The sequence below is a fragment of the Melanostigma gelatinosum genome (genome assembly GCF_949748355.1).
Source record: "Melanostigma gelatinosum genome assembly, chromosome: 13".
Taxonomy (NCBI): Eukaryota; Metazoa; Chordata; class Actinopteri; order Perciformes; family Zoarcidae; genus Melanostigma; species Melanostigma gelatinosum.
This window is the reverse complement of record NC_136646.1, coordinates 8,993,300-9,012,696: the sequence shown is the minus strand read 5'-3', so window position 1 is coordinate 9,012,696 and position 19,397 is coordinate 8,993,300. Positions and strand designations below refer to the sequence as shown.

General features: G+C 42.9%; 2 protein-coding genes across 2 annotated transcripts; both read left to right on the top strand.

Moving 5' to 3' along the window:
- Window positions 1-587: 587 nt before the first annotated feature.
- Window positions 588-2,943, top strand: prl (prolactin; the record flags this gene model as incomplete). Its single annotated transcript, XM_079282168.1, has 5 exons — window positions 588-691; window positions 1,697-1,809; window positions 1,993-2,097; window positions 2,203-2,385; window positions 2,752-2,943. Exons 1-5 carry the CDS (start codon window positions 646-648, stop codon window positions 2,941-2,943), a joined length of 639 nt encoding a protein of 212 aa, XP_079138294.1. The 5' UTR covers window positions 588-645.
- A 2,059-nt stretch (window positions 2,944-5,002) lies between these two features.
- On the top strand, window positions 5,003-10,054 carry LOC306787541 (dual specificity protein phosphatase 3-like). Its single transcript, XM_079282710.1, has 3 exons — window positions 5,003-5,116; window positions 6,798-7,030; window positions 7,833-10,054. Exons 2-3 carry the CDS (start codon window positions 6,808-6,810, stop codon window positions 8,039-8,041), a joined length of 432 nt encoding a protein of 143 aa, XP_079138836.1. The 5' UTR covers window positions 5,003-5,116; window positions 6,798-6,807; the 3' UTR covers window positions 8,042-10,054.
- Window positions 10,055-19,397: the final 9,343 nt, after the last annotated feature.

The following is a 19,397-nucleotide window of genomic DNA, read 5'->3' as shown; positions in this document are numbered from 1 at the left end:
TACACTCTCAAAGACTTTTAGGAATTTTAGGAAGAATTTTAGGAGATAAAAAGTCAATATGGCACAATTAAACAGCAATGAAATATGACAGAAATGGATTTAAATGAAGGGCAAGTACTGCTGAAGCTGGTCTGTCCCTACGTTTCTATACCAGCAGGTCTTGAGGGAGAACCTGTCTCTATTCTAAGTGGATTTAGAACAAGGATCTCTTTTTGTTTTACCTACATGTCTGAGAACGCAGGTAGCAGGTGAGGAAAGGGGCCCACACTGTAACTATGGAAAGTTCAGCTCAGTTATGGACCCACATGGTCGTCAGCACTTTGACCATCCAATGATGCCAAAATGAATTAGGACGGGTCATGTCATTACCAAACATCGTGTGAGCGTCACTGTTTTTATTCATCCATCTAATTAAGATCTCGGAGCAACTTTTTCCACGTCGCCCACAACACACACACACACACACACTCCTGTTGCATCCATTCAAATCTCCTTGACCATGTTTCTCATTACGAACAAGTTCCCAAACAATCAGCACACGGTGCTGCATAACCAAACCGCCGAAGCCAAGGGACTATAAAATGGAGGCCAAGTGGAGCAAGAGAAAGACGTAAAGACTAACGGACAGGAAGCAGAAGAAGAGAGATGGCTCACAGCAGAGGAACCAATGGAAGCAAACTCTTCACGATAGGTGAGATGAGCTCAGCGTGTCTACTTTGTCTATTTATGAAGTTATTAGCATTCCTTCTTTGTCTGGGATCTATACTATACACCAAAATGAATAAGAGATGCATCTACTTTTACCATGTTAACAGATTTTAATATAATGAAAAGCAGGCCATGCAAAAAATCTGCACACCTCGTGTTTTATCAGCCAAAAATATCGAATGAAAATTGGTATGTTCTCTTGCTGAGATTTTAAACACTGCGTTTAGATGATAAACCAGCCGGGCCCTTAGCTCATCACGGGCAGTATATTTGTATGAGAAACAACAAGAAACTGCAGTATAAATTGTTTATTTTCACACTGTAAAATGTCCCGTTTAGTACAGATATCAATCACATATATCGACTAAGATTTTCAATAACCAGATTTAAGTGACGCTTATCTCAAATATTTGTTGGTATTATGCATTTGTATAAAACAGAAATGAATATCAGCCATTTATTGGACAGATGAAAGCATAGAGGCAGAGAGAGAAAGTGTTGTGTCATGCAACAAAGGCGGCTGGAATCGAACCGGGGACATTGCGACTATGCAGCATGTGCTGTAACCCTTCAGCTACAGAGGTGCTACTATATTGGATTTTAAAAGTTTGGTTTCTGTATCAATCTCAAAAATCTAGTATTGGTCGGGCAATCGTATCTACCACAAAAATACTTCTTAATTCTGCTTTTTTATCCAATAAAATTCATTCATTCATGAGTCACTCACGAAATCCTTCAGAAATAAACATGTGTAGAAGATACTGAAATATCATGCATCTGTTACAGCTGCCGGTTAGGATAAGCTAAACTATGTTGCTTCCAGCTCATTGGAGTGTTTCAGTTCTCACAGTGTGGGCTGTGGCTGGTGTGGATCTGTAAAAGCCCGTTGAGAGAGTGAATGCCATATTTGGCTTTACAGTTCAAACAGGTTTGACTTTGAGAAGTTGAACAACTGTTTTGTCTCTGTCTCCTTTTCTGTGCTCCGTAGTGTTGTACATGGTGGCAGCGTGCAGTTCCATCCCCATCAGCGACCTGCTCGACCGAGCCTCTCAGGGCTCTGACAAACTGCACTCCCTCAGCACGACTCTCACCCAGGACCTGGTCAGTACCCGGGCTTTACTAAACATACATGTCAAACCAGCTCCTGGCTTCCTGATTGCCTTGGGGCGGAATTGTGTTATACCCGTTGTACTCGCATGCATGTCTAGTTGGGTCACGGATCCAGTGAGAATGAAATACAACATGAGACAATATAATAATCATCCGCCCCCCCCCCCCCCCCAGGACTCTCATTTCCCTTCCTTTCGGGTGATCATGCCCCGCCCCTCAATGTGCCACACCTCCTCTCTGCAGACACCCAATGACAAGGAGCAAGCTCTTCAAGTGTCAGTGAGTTACTGTACATGCATGCAATGTTTCTGACTGTCACATCTCCCCAGTTACCCTTCAGCGTGTTGGATCATCTTCCTATCGTCTGTTTGGCTTCTTTTCCAGGAGTCTGACCTGTTGTCACTGGCTCGCTCCTTGCTCCAAGCCTGGGAGGACCCGCTGGTGGCTCTGTCCACCTCTGCCAACACCCTGCCTCACCCGGCCCAAGGCGCCATATTCAACAAGATCCAGGAGCTGCAGGAGCACTCCAAGAGTCTGGGAGACGGCCTGAACGTCCTATCTGGCAAGGTGTGCAAGTGTGGGAAGACACACGTACCGGTTTGCTCTTGTATTCACTAGCCGTGTTTGAGGTTCCTGGAAGGTCCTGGTCATTTTAGTCCAGGGAGCCACCATCTTTTACTAAACCTAACCAAGTAGCTTTGTCGCCCAAACCTAAAGGAATTGAGAAGGCATGCAGCAAGAGTGGTATAAGCAGTTATAACACTGTTACGCTGATGTATACTGATGATGTACACTAATGGTGATATTAAACTTATTTAGATCTTATGTACCTGCGGTTTGCGGAAACATACAATGCCAATATTTCATTATTTGTGTTTCTCCCCCACATCCCAATCCCTCCAACTCCCTTTCCCCGCCTCCCTTCTCTCCCAGATGGGTCCAGGAGCTCAGACCATCTCCTCGCTGCCCTACATGGGAGGCAACGAAATCGGCCAGGACAGGATTTCCCAATTGATCAACTTCAATTTCCTGTTGTCCTGCTTCCGCCGCGACTCCCACAAGATCGACAGCTTCCTGAAAATATTGCGCTGCCGGGCAGCGAAATCGCTCCCGGAGATGTGCTAGAAAGGGAGGCAGCCGGCTTGATGTCTCTCAAAGCTCGAATTGCCTCCCAACCGTAGCTTAGCTGTGAATCTGCTATCTGAGCTCGTATCCTAATTAATAAGTAGTTGTCATTCCGAGCTTCCAGAAGGTGAAGATGAGGAGGAGTTACACGGCACACGCAGGGAATCTTATTTCATTTGAACACCTTTAGTCATCACGGTGCATCAGTCCAATTGGAATGAGTAGAATGTATCGATGCTAAGATATTGTGACGTTTTAGCTCTTGAGTAACTTTTTCCCTTGTAAATTTGAAAAAAAGCTGTTCTTCCGAAACAGCTTCTTTATTGGTAAAGGTGGTTAATAACTAGGCTGGGGAGCCGCCCAGTGAACCTAAAGGCTCACACTGTTTTTGCTAACGAGGACGAAGCACAGCTCACGAACTTCCCCGGGTGGTTCCAGCTGGTCTGGCATTACGAGCTGACCACACCGTGCTCCCATACAGTGGTAAACCGGTGTGCCATCTCCCCTGTTGCTCCTCCAGTCTTGCCTTTCTTCTAAAAGCTTGTTACTTGTGTGTGGTGGCAAGAAGGGTGTGACATGAGAGATCCATCCACCAGCCAACTCTCCAGGTCTTTCTTCACACTGGGAGGCTTCGATGGAGAAAGGCCTTCTCTCCCTAACTTGCGCCCAACTGCAGCATTTGCACTTTAGATTTAATCTTTCTTGAGGGTGAAACGCTTATCAATTTCAATATTTCTGTTCATCAATAAAACTCATCTCTTGCACAGTAAAATCCTTTGTCTGTCTCTTGTGAGCCCATCGACTCTGTGGAAATGCAATGTTGAATCAATGGAGTACCACATTGGCTATTGATCATATGTTAACGCACACATGTAGTTAAATCGTTTAAAAAATAGAACATCTGTGTGGAGGTGGGAGAGCATGATAATCAATCCCACCATAATCTGATATTTGCTTGATTGATAAATTGATACAAATGTCAAAGTGGGCGCTTTGAAGACAAGAAAATGTCTTCAATCCCATTTTTCAGTTTTTTAAACATTTTTAGTAACTTTTCACGGCATGGCGACGTTCACATTATCTGCATTTGAATCACATACAAATGGGACTTTTCAATATGCTCAGTAGTAAGATAGGGAGAGTTATTTTACTCAAACTGCAGCATTTTTACATTCCCACGGATATGTCTTTGTGTCATATCACACCGCCCCAGGTGACTTTGTGTCCACTCGCGTCTTTCCGTTGATTTCCTTGACTGGCCGACAAGGGCAAACGGGAACATCTCCGTTAGGAGAAACGTGCTGTAGCTTCAGAAATAAATAAAACACAAACTAAAATCAAACACATTTACAATGGAAACGTGTTGCCAATGAAAACAAAAACCTGCTGCAGAAAGCCAAACACAATACATTGACATAAAACACGTAGCAAATGCAGAAACGATGCAAAGTCAAAAACACGCAAACTCCGAAAATAAATGCAAAAAAACAATCATGAGAGACCAACGACCTACGCCCGAATCTTACACAACTTTAAGTCAACGGGTGATGTGTTGCCATGACAACATACTTTGTGCCGGTGTTTTCAGGGGAGCGAGTTAAAAGAGAAAGTTTAAAAAATAGCCTATGAAGTCGGGTGGTATTGAGAATATATGCAGTACATGTAAAACTAAGATGTTAATGAAGAGGGACATTTCAAATGCAATACTTTTATTAAACCAAACGTATCACTAATGTCTGAAAACATATATTTTTCTTTCTTATTTATTTGATCGTCTCGGGGCCCCTTCAATGGGAACCACTGAGCTTGGCCCCCCTAAAAGCCCGGACCGGCCCTGCATGTGGGTCTGCTTTCCCCACACTGAAACTGGACTCGTGTGGATATGGTCTCGCTCTCAGCGTTGAGACGCGCTGGAGGCGCACGGAGAGCAGAGCAGCCGTCGGACCGGTAAACCGACACCTGTCTGCCACGTGCACCTCCCCCAGACTTCGGCCATGAAGAACAAACACAGCCAGCCGGCGATGAGCGCGTCTCCGGAGCGGCTCGACAACATGCCGAGCTTCGAGGTGACTCTCCAGCAGCTCAATGATTTGTTGACGGACGACAGCGGCTTGTACAGCTGGCCGACCAAACACTTCCACGAGGTCTACCCGCGGATCTACGTGGGCAACGCGTGAGTCGTTGTTTTCATTGCGCCACACATGTGATTAGCCCGACATGTCGCTCGATAATTCCGGTCACGCAGCACGAACAATCCCCACAGACGCTTTTGCCATTGACCGCAATCGAAACAATTATTACCTAATTCATTTAAGAACCACTCATTATCCTGTTACATTATATTCATGCAGATACGATACGACAACTGCATCAAAACAAGGTTATGAATATATTATAACACAATAGATGACAAAATACATGAACCTGCAGTATCACCATTGAAATCATCATTTATTTATTTATATATATACAAATGGTGCCTTTTGCTATATAAACCCTTTTGCTTCATATATACATATATATATATATACATATGTATATATATATATATGTATATATATATATATATACATATGTATATATATATATATATATATATATATATATACATATGTATATATATATATATATATATATATATATATATGTATATATATATATATATATGTATATATATATATATATGTATATATATATATATATATACATATATATATATATACATATATATATATATATGTATATATATATATATATACATATATATATATATATATGTATATATATATATATATATATATGTATATATATATATATATATGTATACATATATATATATATATATGTATACATATATATATATATATATATATATATATATATATATATATATATATATATATATATATATATATATATATATATATATATATGTATATATATATATATATATATGTATATATATATATATATATATATACATATTTTTTTGTTGTTTTTTTGATGTTGCCGAGTCGTGACGTTGGCTTCAGTAGCGTGCTGAGGCTCTATTTTTAGCTCTTTACATCGAAAAGGAAGGAGCTGCCAAGTGGCACAGCAATCCCAGAGGTTCACAGTGAGAAGCAGCACATCTCTCCTGCAAGAGTGGAGAGCATTTGTATGAACGAGAAAGGAAGAGGGATGAAGAAAAATGAAAGATTTAATTCCAAGGAGCACCCAAAAATAAACTCACAGAGATTTGTTTCTAAATGTAGCTCACTGTGACACAGTTTACACTACGCAGCTCAACATGTGTGACAGTCAAAATCACGACCTCTGCTTCTTCAACTGATTTCATTTGATTTGTGTCTGCTCTGGGGGATCAAATCAAGCGCTCCTTACAGGTAACCTGCGTGACTAAGGTGGTTTGTTTCCACCACGCCTCATCGCCTCATGAGCACAGCTGCAGGCAAGTAAACACGTAACGTTCAGAAGGAAGCAGCTGTCTGTGTCGGGAGGATTATTATTCAGTTTCCTTACGTGTAGTAGCCATTAAGTACATTTGGATTTATATTTAGTTCTCACAAGACAGAGTGATTCATGTGAAGAAAGACATTGGGATTAAAACACTTTGAAGCTTGTTCACAGCTTCATTAAAATAGCTCTGCACCGATTTCACACATCAGGTCATGACCCAAATCTCCAGAATCCGAGGGGCGGATTCAAAAAAGGATTTTGCCTAAACCTGCACAATTAAGAGAGAAAAAAACTCATTCTCAAAGCACCCGCAAAGTGTTGAGTGTTGATTTTACTCAGCTTTAGGATGTGTGAAATAAACTATGGTGTGTATTTGCTTTGCTTACCAATCGGCGCAGGTTCGTGGCGATGAACGCGATGCGTCTGAAGCGTCAGGGCATCACCCACGTCCTGAACGCCGCGGAGGGGAACTCCTTCATGCACGTCAACACCAACGCTGAGTTCTACGCCGGCACCGGCATCGTCTACCGCGGCGTACCGGCCAGCGACACCGACCACTTCGACATCAGCGTGTACTTTGAAGAGGGAGCGGACTTCATCGAGAAGGCGCTGGCGCACAAAAATGGAAAAGGTCAGAGGTTAGCGGAGCCGAGATGAACTGGATGTCAAAAAGATGAAGGAATGCATGTTTTTATACTTACAGTCCTGATAGAGTCTGTAATTGAAGGTCATTGTTAAAGCTGTACTCATCTTTATTTCTTCTATAAACAGTGGATCACATGACTATATGTAGTGTGAAAGGATTCACTCATGACAAACCCAGATCGTTGTCGCTTATTGTTTCGATTTTCCGGCCCTAAACTCTGCTTTTATCAATCATGTCTCCAGCTGCAGCGAGCTGCTACTTTCAGTGAGATACCAGACAGCACACAGAACACGGTGAACATAGCGGAGCACTTAGCAGCGAAAGAGTCAGACATGTTTCTCAGGAGTTGGTGGAGACCAAAACAGAGCTAAAAGAGAGAGAATACGCCTGGTACTTTTGTAAAATGGCCTTAAACACGATGCTAAATCAATGCAAATCTATTCTGCTGGATGTGTAAATAGGCAAGTGTCGACATATACGTCAGCCATCACTTGATAAGGTGATAAATAGTTGTGTTTTCATCTTGCTTTTTTATTACCAAAGCTACAAAGCCTAGCATAAACAGAAACACAAAGTTAGCAGCTAGCTAGGTGAAAATGTGGAACATTTAGCAGCTACACAGCTGGAGTTGGTGGAAACCAAAACTTCGCTGAAAGGAGAGTCAATGTTGCACTTGTGACCTGAAACACGAAACAAATCACCTTTGTTTCTAAATGAATGCTGATGTTCCTCGGTAATATTTCAGATACGATGCTGTGACCTCGGTGGCTCTTCTCGTCCTCTCCAGGTAAAGTGTACGTTCATTGCAGGGAAGGCTACAGCCGCGCGCCCACCTTGGTCACAGCCTACCTGATGCTTCGCCAGAACATGAGCGTCCACGCCGCTCTGGCCACGGTGCGACACAAGCGAGAGATCGGACCCAACGACGGCTTCCTTCGGCAGCTCTGTCGGCTGAACCAGCGGCTGGCTGCTGAGGGAAAGTTCTGGAACAAATGAAGCAGATAAGACTGTCCGTAAGAGAGAGCAGACGTATACTTAGTGGCACATCACTTCCTTTCACTCGTTCTACAGATGTAACGAGCCGCAGGTCTGTGAGGGGATGATCTAGAGGGGAGGATAGACATTCTGGCTTAGACTAAGGCTGATGGCACTATGTATGTACAGTACAAAATACTGTCAAAGTATAAAGGGAATGTAAATATATTTAAAAAACATAATGGTGTAACTGTTGTGATACGGTCACCGCCTTTTCTCGTCCGGCCTTCTCGCTGCATCTCGTTTCCTTTCCTTTGCGCCCTTTGTCTTGGCCTCACTCCTGCGATCACTGCCAAATGTCTCAGTCCCAGCCACCCACAGATGTGAAGTGGACACTGTGATTTTCAGATTTCAGGGGTACCACTGGATGATATTACAATATATTTTGTTGAACATGTTTTTAGAAAACTGCACAATCTTTTGACCCGTCTACAAGTCTGCCTCAGAAGTTTGTCTCAAGTTGAAAATGTGTCTGCGGTCTTGTTGGTGCTTCATAGGAAGTCCTGACGCTATTTCATATTGCAACATCATTTGATTTTTAATAGTAAATTGAAGATGGTCATACAGAGGGCCGGAGAGACAACTGAGAATTTTTTTGTCTGGTGATCAATCATCTAAGTCTGATCTAAATCGTTTTGTGTGTTTATGACTTCAGAACAGTCGAACAGGTGGTTTCTAAATTCCTTCATTTGTTTAATCTGAGAAACAGGTGGAAAAATGGTTTTCTTAATACTTATTACGGCCACAAGAGGCTGACGTGCACCACTGCCCCATTTCCTCAATCAGACTAATAGCGTTTTCTTTCATGCGAGTTTTAATTTACATTACTTGCTAACACACGATGTTTGCCTTGTGTTTAGATTGCATGGAGAACTGGAAGAAAACATGAATGCTGTTAGTCCCATTTAGGAGATGGGGTAGTGGGTGAACTTCAGCCTCCTGTGGCCGAAACGAGTATTACAACAACAAACTCCCTGGAAAAGAAATGTCAAATGTCAGAATTATTTTTAACCTGTTCTTATTAAGTCATACACACAGCAGGAATAGTGCAGCATTTTGGGAAAACATTTTTTTTTATATCATATCTTCAATTATAATTCACTTCCTCGCCAAGAAGTAAGACTGTTGATGCCACGCCCCATGTCTGTGTTGTAAATATGAAGCTAACGCCAGCAGCCGGTTAGCTTAGCTTAGCACAAAGACTGGAGACAGTGGGAAACAGCTAGCCTTTTACAAAGATGACACAACCTGTAAAAGCTATAAAGCTAGGAACTCACTTTTTTATCCCATATCTCAAATGTCGTGGACTGTTTTTTGGGACGGACACAGTAACCTCCCTAACCCCCGACAAACCGCATGGTGTCGTTACACCGTGCATAAGATTAAACAAACTAAATACAGCATGTTAATGAGTGAACTTCACAGGAGCTGGTTCAGGAGCCGGGCTAGCTTTAAGCCTTTGTGCTAAGCTAAGCTAAGCTAAAAGGCTGCTGGCTGTAGCTTCACATTTAGCCATGACAGCGGTGTCAATCTTCTCGTCTTAACGCTGGGCAAGAAAGCGCACAAGTGTATTTCCTGAAACAATTTCTTCATTTGACTTTGGGAGATTCTCACAGACAGTCTTGACGACGTACAGATTTAATGCCAAATGGCCCATTGAGTGGAACAAAGCCACCAAAGCCTCTGATTGTAACTTCAACACTGCCAGAGTTTGAGATATGTTTGCCAGAAACTTACACATTATTGGGTAACTTCTCAGTCAGCACTTTTCTGCACATTAGTGCGTTTACATGTACGTGTTGTTGTCAAGAGTGTTTAGTTTTGTATTGAACAGAAGCATGCTTTGTAATATAAATGTAATATAAATGTAACGTTACACCCCTAATATCTATATATTTACCGAGTCTGCAGGACTGTGTGTGCTGTATTCGTCACAAGGTGCATTAATAAGCCTGCGACTTGTGAATGATCATTGCTGAGGAGGATGTGATGTAACTGGTCGTGTCGGTAGGCTTCCATTGAGTCTCACAGATTAACAGACAGCTTTTATGAAGTGCACTTTATCTAATGACACTGGTGATTGTTGTCAATCTCTTTTCATACATTCAGGAATAAACTGAAAATGACAAACAACGCTTTCTTTCAACAGACTATCATTGATCGCTGTGGTGACATTCAGCAGAGTTCCAGACGATATTAGTGGATAGTTGTTTTTATTAACAATCGTTTACTTCTTTAGATCTGAAGATTTAACACTTATTAATACTGTAGTACAGCGGTTCCCAAACTTTTTAGGCCGCGCACCCACTTCTACATCCCGACCGGGTTCACGCACCCCCAATCCCCCACACCTTAAAAAAAGAAGAAGCAACAGAGCCGATTTATAGCCTCATAGAACTCGGACCAATGAGAGAACAGTTTGCTTGCGCGTGGCGTTTGTTTACAATATTTAGTCCGCTGTTAAATGTTGCAGTGTGAACACAAACCGAACAAAGGGGCAACTGCAACATTGTATCATATTAATCCCTGAATCAGAACAAAGCAAACGAACTGAAGGTGTGAAAACGCCCTGAAACACTGCAACAAAGTTTCAATAACTTTCAGTTACACAAGGCGTCACTTTTAAAGAGCAATCAGGATGCGAGCACACACGCACAGGCTCAGAGGCAGATTATCACATTTAATTTACAATCAACCACACATAGAATGAGACTGCAGTTGTTTTTGGCTGTTTTGTAACTCCTCCAATTTCAATATAAACAATGTAAGGGGCTTTTGACTTGCACTGGCATGCTTGGTGTTCAGGTGGCGACGTAAATAAGAGCTTCAGACTGTTAGCCAGAACCTCACTGCACACCACGCACTGTGGCTTTGGGAAAATTATATTTAATATTAATTATTACACCATTAGACCACCATTACATTTTTCCTCTCGCGCACCCCCTAGAAGCAGCTCGCGCACCCCCCACACTTTGGGAATCCCTGCTGTAGTCGATGATAGGTTGCTGGTTAGTCTGCACTCTGTCCTGTAGAGGGAGCAGTTGGGCTACTGCGGTTGTGCTGAGATCAGCAGGGTCATCAGAGGCCACAACTACTGTGCAGCACAAATGTTTTAGACTGATGCACCATTACCTGGGTAGTTTCTTTATTACACTCTGTTTTTATGTACAGTGTGTTGGACTACACGTTTAAGATTTAAAGGGACAGTCCATCCGCATGGAGATGAGTTGATACAACCAGTTAGTAAAATGTCTTTGATTACAACCTGGGGCGTAGCGTTTGAAAGATGACCATATGTAGGTTTTCGTTCAAACATTATTTCCATCAGGTTTATCACACCCATCATGAGAGTTGTTCTGATACCGATACCAACATCAGAAATACCGCCGATATAACTTAAAATGCAGGATCGGGTCCACTGGAACAACTACCCGGTCCTTACATCCTGCGCATCAGAGTGACACATGCTCAGTACCGATCAGGCCGGTGCAGAGCTGGCAAAATGTCAGCAATTTGACAATATTTGTCATCTGTCAAACTAGTATAATAAAATAAAGTTGTATGGCATTCATTCTCTGAATGCATTTGTTCATCTTTTAAAAAAGGGTTCAACCTGAGTCAGTCCTTACAACAAAGACAGCAATCACATCCGTACAGGGTTAGTAGTTTACAGCTGTTTGAAAAGAAGAATGACATTGGGCCTGGATATATTTTTTGCTTTTTGTTTTTAGCACACTGGTGACTGATCAGTACTCGGTATCGTGAAGGTACACATGCTATCGGAACATCTCTACAGAGGATCTAGAAGATATCACAGACAAATACACGATTGCTGTCGTAAGACAACAGACTTTCTTTTGCCCATGCTGAAATATAAAAGCCGTCTGATCTGCTGTGATGGAGTTCCCGTGTAGGCCCACGCTAACGCCTTAAAACTAGTGTCTTCTAGATGTACAATGCATAAAGCAAAATCTTGTTAAAAATGTGCAACTAAATCTCTTTAAAAATGGTCAACATCCTCAACATGCAGACGGTTCACCATCTAAACAAAACAAACACCGCTCACTTGTAGTCCTCCGCCCGCCCTCTTGCTTCATTTAGCTGCCCCTCTACGTCCCTGTCATCCTGCCAACAGCCTTTTAAAATGTGTGTGTGTGTGTGTGTGTGTGCGCCTGCATTCCACAGGCTTTGGAGGTTCTGCTCCATGGTGGGGCCTCTCTCCCTCCCCTTAAGATTTCTCCCCTTCTCGTCTTTTGCTCTCTCATGTTTTCATGCATGCTTTCTCTCTCTCTCTCTCTTTCTGCCTAACACCCGTCTGCATGAATGAATGCATGGGGGTGGGGCAGCCGTTTGCAAAGTGTGTGTGTGTGCACCATGCAGATCCTCAGAATATGAAATCATCAGGTTGATGTTTTGGAAAATGTTCATTAATTAAAATGTTCCATGTGATGCATTCGTAACAACGGTGGAGTAATGCGTCTCCATTTTCCACTCAGTGCAAACATCACATGCCTTCAATCAAGCCCTGCAGGGCTGATGTATTTGTGTGTGCCAACCCAGAGGTTAGCATCTGTTCATTACAACACTGAACATTTTGTGATGGGTGAAAATGTTTGAAACAGTGTAAATTTAAGATTTTTTACTACAAGTGAAGCTAAAAACTGGACTCAGATTGTACCACTCTAATCTGTATTTGAGCTAAACGCTAACTCTAGCATGTTAACAAGCATTTGACCAACTAATGGATGTTGAGACATGCTTGTATATAGTTTTTCGACATGTTACATGCCTCCACTGTGTATGGTGACATAGAATTTTAGCAAGTTAAGAGTTCCTAGCATGCCATGCAAGCATTAAAGGTCGCAGGGAGTCGTGAAACGATGAAAATTATAAAGGAATGTCAGTAAATATGAGCATCATCCAAACACACCTTGTATTTTTAGAGCCTCGCTGGAAGGGCTTTTCCTTCTGTCGAGGGGAAAAATCTCAACAATCTGTAATGTCAATCTGTGTCAGTGTAAAACTCTCTTGCTCTACCTCACACTGTCTGCAGCATGCCGGCTCTACCAGCTGTGCCCTTCTGTGTGTTTATGGCCGGAGGGCCGGAGGGCGGCGGACGGGGGTGTGGGTGGCCTGTGAAGGACTTTGGATTGGTGGAGAGCAAAGCTGCTCATTGTTACATCATCAGCTCCACAGCAACACTAAAACTAATTTGACGTCGACTGGCTTCCACGAATCTCAGTCAGTCATGATTTAGTAGTCTGTTTCTAAATTGAGCAAAAGTGCACCATGTGTAACCCATTTAGACCGTGCATGCACGGGACAATTACAGGGAGAACCACATTTAATTATGTTCTTTAATTCCGTAGATGAAGAACATCGAGAGACTTTCGGAATCTATTCATTGAAAACATTCAGAGCAAAAAATTGCATTTCATGTGGCATTTAATGCCTTTTATCAAATTGATTTTGTTACATTGTACAACAACCTGATTTGTCCTTTACATCAGACTTGGAGGTTTTACTGCAGCACTAACAACAGGCTGGAGGATTACTATCGCACAGTAATCTGAAGTGGTGAGGGAGCAAATCCCAGCAGCCAGGTCCCAACATGTTGTGGAAAGGCTTCACAGATGTCTGGAGGCTTTTATAGCAGCGCTTTAAGAAGTTAGCAAACTATTTGTGCTCCTAATTGACACCTTGACACCAAGGTGTCATTGACACCACTCCTGACACCATAGACAAGGGTGTCTACGGTGTCTATGAGAGGGTGGAGCTAAGTACAACTGAACGCTGAATAAGCCATTCTTAGGCGACAATTCACTTTCATGAACTGAAATCACACTTAAAAAGAGTTAAAGTTGTAAGACAAAGACCGGACAATGCCGTGGTAGTGACCCGTCAATCAATGACTCACGTGAGAAGTAGTCATTTTCTCATAGACTTCCATACAATCAGACTTATTTTTGCAACCAGAGGAGTCGCCCCCTGGTGGCCATTAGACAGAATGCTAGTTTAGGGCACTTCTGCATTGGCTTCACTCTTCAGAACCGGCGGTTGCTGCCTGGGCGTAGCACTGACTTAAATGGAAACTTTGCCGATTTGCATGACATGAGACAAGTCATTTTGTGTAACGCAGAGGGAAGCCGAATATCGTTTAATTTGCAGACACCGGCTGAAAATTCGACAAAGTTTCCCTTTAACAGAATGAACCCTGAATAGGAATGCAAAGATCAGTCCACACAATTTAACACCATCAATCTCATCAAATTAGAGAAGGCTGCATATGGCCTGTCGTGTTTGAAGCGGCAGATTCCTGCAGAGTTACGAGTGTCAGTTCAAGTTAATGTGCCATGACTAGTACATGTTCTACAATCTGTTGTTTTTCCTTCTTGTTTTCAGGCTACTGCACCCAAAACGGCTTCGAAAAAAAACCTTGACAAAGACAAAGGAGGCAAACTGATATCAAATCATTTTATAATGTTGAAAATGAATGTCACATAGCCACAAACACAAACAGCTTTGAGCCATTGAGATGCCATTCTCTGATTGTGCCATGAATGATTTGTCACAGGACACAAGACAAACAACAACCGTGCCCATTACAAACCCGCGGCCAGCATTACAAAACACACCATCAAACTCTCGTCTGGGGTGCTTCCACCGTATTCAGCTTTACATTCAACACTGTGCTGTGCCAAAGAAATTAAAATAAAAAATACACATTATGGCTGAATAGGGAACGAGCTGGCTGCTCACGCGGGCGGGCCTCGCATGATGCCTACTCAGATACGCTAATTAGCCGGGCTGCGTGCTACTGTATGAAGTCACTGTGGAGGGGCACTGCAGAGAGCGAAGAGCAAAAACAAGAAAGGACATTTCTGTCATGGGAATAGCGGTTTGGGACGTTTGGGGTCCTAAACCTTTGCGGTTCAAGGCACAATTCACCGGCCCGTATCAAAAGCACACGAACACAAGTGTGTAATTGCATATTTGCACTTGAGATGTCGAAGGCTTGAAGAAGAAGACGTCGTCGTCGTCTCTCTCCCGAGCTTTTTCTTGGGGGGCGGGGAGCACCGTATTTTGATTCTTTGCCACTGGAGGCGACGAAGTTTGAAACCGTAATTTGGAATTTTAAAGGTTTCATTTGGCCAAACAACTCATTGGACCCAAACTTTTGTCCTGATGAAGCATAAGTCCTCTCTTGGTTTGTCAGGGCAGAACACACGTAGAGATGGAATAAATATCTGCCAGCTGTGGATAAATACTCGAGGCATAGCTTCGTATTTTCATGCTATCGATTCCTTATAGACATTAAGTAAGTGCTGCATTTCTCAAACTTTTTACATTTTATTTTATCTTCAACCTGAACAGATCCTGTGAGCAGATTTAGCAAATTCACCCGTCGACACATTTTGAGTGTTTCCTTGTTTCTGTGTAGCGTACATTTCAGGGACGAGCTAAGGCGTCGACCAGGAGCTCAACTGTCCCGACTAAAACTAATCAAGCCACCAAATTTTTTTATAAAAAGATTTTCTGCAAAAAAAAGATTTTATACAAAAACATTTGGGGCCACGTATTAATCGTCCTGAGACCACTGTTGGGTCCTGTTCCGTATTTTGAGAAACCACCGGTGATTTTCTTTGCTTGAGACTGATCACTCTCCCTCCTTTACTCTGGCACAAAGCAGTACAATGAGGTATGAATAGTTGTATACTTTTTTTTTTTTTCTCTTTCTTTCCTTTTTGTAAGTTGAGGCGATTATCTTTCCTCATGAAATGCAATATTCTTGTCACAACATTGAGATTAATATACTGCAGATTTATACATCGCAAGATGACCCCTGGTTTAAAGTCCGATTATGAGAAATCGTATTATTTTTATAATTTATTGACCCAGATCAGGAGTACGACGAGCAAAGTGATACAGCCCAAGCAACTGTGGAAAACAGGATTCAGGTTCATTCACTCTCAGTCCAACTAATCGGAGGATGGATTTTCAAACGTAGCCTATTACTTGTCCGGGAAGTAAAAACAATACTGTGAGCATCCATAATGAGCCGTTAGGGACTGTGTGGAAGTTGTTAGGGAGGGGGCGCTGTGCTATTTATCTTTTTAAAATGTTTTCTCACCCCAGATTTATATTATAAGATGATGGTGCATCATCTTAAATTGTTATTGTTACGCATTTTATTAATGATAAATGAAGTTGTGCCAATACCGTTATAATATTTTGAGATGTTGGAGGGAGGGTCTGAGGATATATAAACAGAGTGTTTGACTCCCGGCACAACGCCACAGCACTCAAAGCATTTATTGACACTGGACTCAAACTGTGTGAGGTACGCAAGGTGTGAAACATAACGTTCCAGCCCCGTCCCAACGCAGATCGCTTTCGTACAGTCCAGAGGAACATCAAATGCACTCATTGTATGAAAGTATCGAGTGAAACTGGGAGATGGAAATGACCCGTTGATTGGGACTCTTCGGCCCGTTGACCCGAAATGGTGCTCAGCAACGTGCATGCTCAGCAATATGTTGACTTGTCATGTAGGTGACTAGCATTAGCATTGGAGCTAAAACACCTTCAACAAGTTGAGTGATTGTAACTTGTGCGAGGAAACCGTGTTTGTAGAAAATGCTAATAGCGGAGACAACAGAGCATTCGGTTCCTAAATTCAGTTACAGCCAATCAAATGGCAAAAGCAATGCGCCCGAGCCTCAGTTTACACTAAACTCCTCATGACATCGAGCAGTTTGTTCTGTTCATGTACAAGTTGCCATGGTATCCCCAGCAGCTAGTTAGCTGCGGCTCCTCTAATAGCTTAAAGAAGCCAGATTTATATCTCATATGCCAAATATATGTCAGAAAAACTTGATTTTATTTTAATTTGACATCAAATCCATTTTTTCTGTTGTGTAAACTGGTTTCAAATTTCTAAAAGTTTACACTTTGAATAACGCGAGTCACCTAAATGAGCGCTAGCATACACATTGCAGAGCTAGCTCCGGTGCTAAAAGTCCCATCAGACATGTAACCAATGGGCCAATTCCTTGAAATCAATTCCATAGTTCCATTATGAAATCATATAACGCATTTCATCAGATGTTATAACACCAGTTCAAGGTGAGTGAAGAGTTTAAATGCTAAATGCTGATCACCAATGAATGGAATCGCGGGCCGTTTTCAGCTGAACTGAAGGTGATTTGAACCCTGGCCCCCCAGTGGTGGCGTCTGAGCACTACAGCTACCACTGCACCGACGATGGTCCGCAAAAGTGCATATACAGCCATTTCATCACAGTAAAGCATCGACACACAAAGACGGACATTCACTTACCAAGAAAATCAGATGCAAATTAATAACGACATTAAAGAATAGTCATAGAAAAAAACAAAAACAGGGTTTTTTTCTCGCTGTCCAAAAACAAAATCACTTCATCTCTTACTTCAGTCCTCGCACCGCAAGTCTTTTATAAACATACTGAAGTAAAGAAGAAGGACTTAGTGTGTCGCACGGCCGAGGTTTTGACCTCGTCCACCCTCGAGTAAGCAGAACATCGAACACTTGGTGCACAACGAAAGCAACATCGACAACATCGAAAAAACAACATGAGTGTGGAACTCCACACCGTGTCTTTAAATCGTACAATTTTCAGTATTTCACATTCCACATGTGGACTTATCTTCCTGCAGGGATTGTCGACTATCTCCACCAAAAGAGTGCGTCTGTGTGTGTGAGTGTGTAGGAAGGGAAGTCGGAGGTGCATACGAAGAGGACAGAGTGGAATAAATAGAGAAAGAGGACTGGGTTGTAAAAAGAATGGGAACTAGAATGTGAGGTGGACGGACGCGAACTCGATGCGAGGGGAAAGAGGACGCTGCTGAGTCACAGATCGATGTTTTCCCTGGGTAAGTAATAAAAGTAGCTTCACTTGTGGAAAAAAGTGGTTGCATGAGAGTTGAACTGCTTTCAGAGCGGTCGTTTTGTGCTAACGCTGCAGCAGCAGAGCTTAGCATCAAGTTCACATTTTAGTTTGTTGTAAACGTAACATAACATCTCAGAGACGGTTAGAGAGAGAGAGAGCGAGATAGAGAACACAATTTTGTGGTCACTGTGCGGAAAAGACGGGAGACTAAAGGGTTCTTCTATTTCGCAGCTGGGCGGTGTGGAAGGTGGAACAGTAGAACTGCTGCTCTCAGCGTTTTGTATCGACTCTGTGGCTGCCGTGATGGGAGGCATTTCCGTCGCCTCGCGCACCGCCACAGAGGCCGCGTTACAAACGCACAGAAGCGAATACAGTTTTCCGTTTCTTGAATTTAGATGCTGCTTATATTTTTGTGTGTGTGCCCGGCTGCTTTGTCGGTGCGACTGCAGGGTCGTCAGCGGTTGAATGCACTGTCCCGAGCCCGAATTCGATTCTGTCGACTAGACACGACGCGAGCGGCAACTGGAGTCGCCCGCCGTCTGAGCATCCCCGTCGATAGCGCCGCCGCCCGTGTGAAATGGCTTCGGTGGTGACTGGATGGAGGAGGGTGACGGACCACTGGTCTGTCTCTCTGCTATGCTGGTGCAACTGATCGTGGTGGAAGGCAGTGTGTGCTCTGTGGTGCTGGTGTGTTTCTGTCTTTTTTTAGTTTTCTGTAAAGAGGACAGGGAGGAGGGTTTCTCCAGTGATCATTTGGCTGAGAGAGAGAGGGAGAGAACGAGAGGGAGACTGTGCTGCCAGCTCAAATCTCAATTCCCTGTGGACCGGAACCTGATCCCATGTTCGCGCTCCCGAGGTAACGGGGGGTTAAAGGTAGTTCTTGTGCCGGATGAGATGATTCAGAGGTATGCTGAAAGAAGGTGGGTAAAGGTTTACAAGGCAAACAAGCACTGTAATGCAATATGATGTCAAAAATATCATTCCTCTGTGGATATCAATGCGGTCGGCTCGGCTGAGTCCCGACACCTTCAGCCACCCGACCGGCAGGTCGGGTTCATGAGCTGATTTGAGCTGGCAGCAGGAATTCAGCCGCTGATAGCGCTAATGCTACGTACAATAACTGTAACATTTATATATCTATATATATAGATATATATATATCCATCCATCTATAAATATATGCTTCTGCATAATGTATATTTGTTTTGCCGACCTCTGTGAGGCACATTGTACGTGTCAGAGTTATTGAGCCAGCGGTTCCCTGTCTGGAGCCACGAGCCGGTCGCAGCGTGGCTTTCATTCACAGTGATGGTGAGCAACGTGCGGTACCGACACAGACCGGCCTGGACGGCTGCTGGACGGCTGCTGGACGGCTTGATCATCCTATTG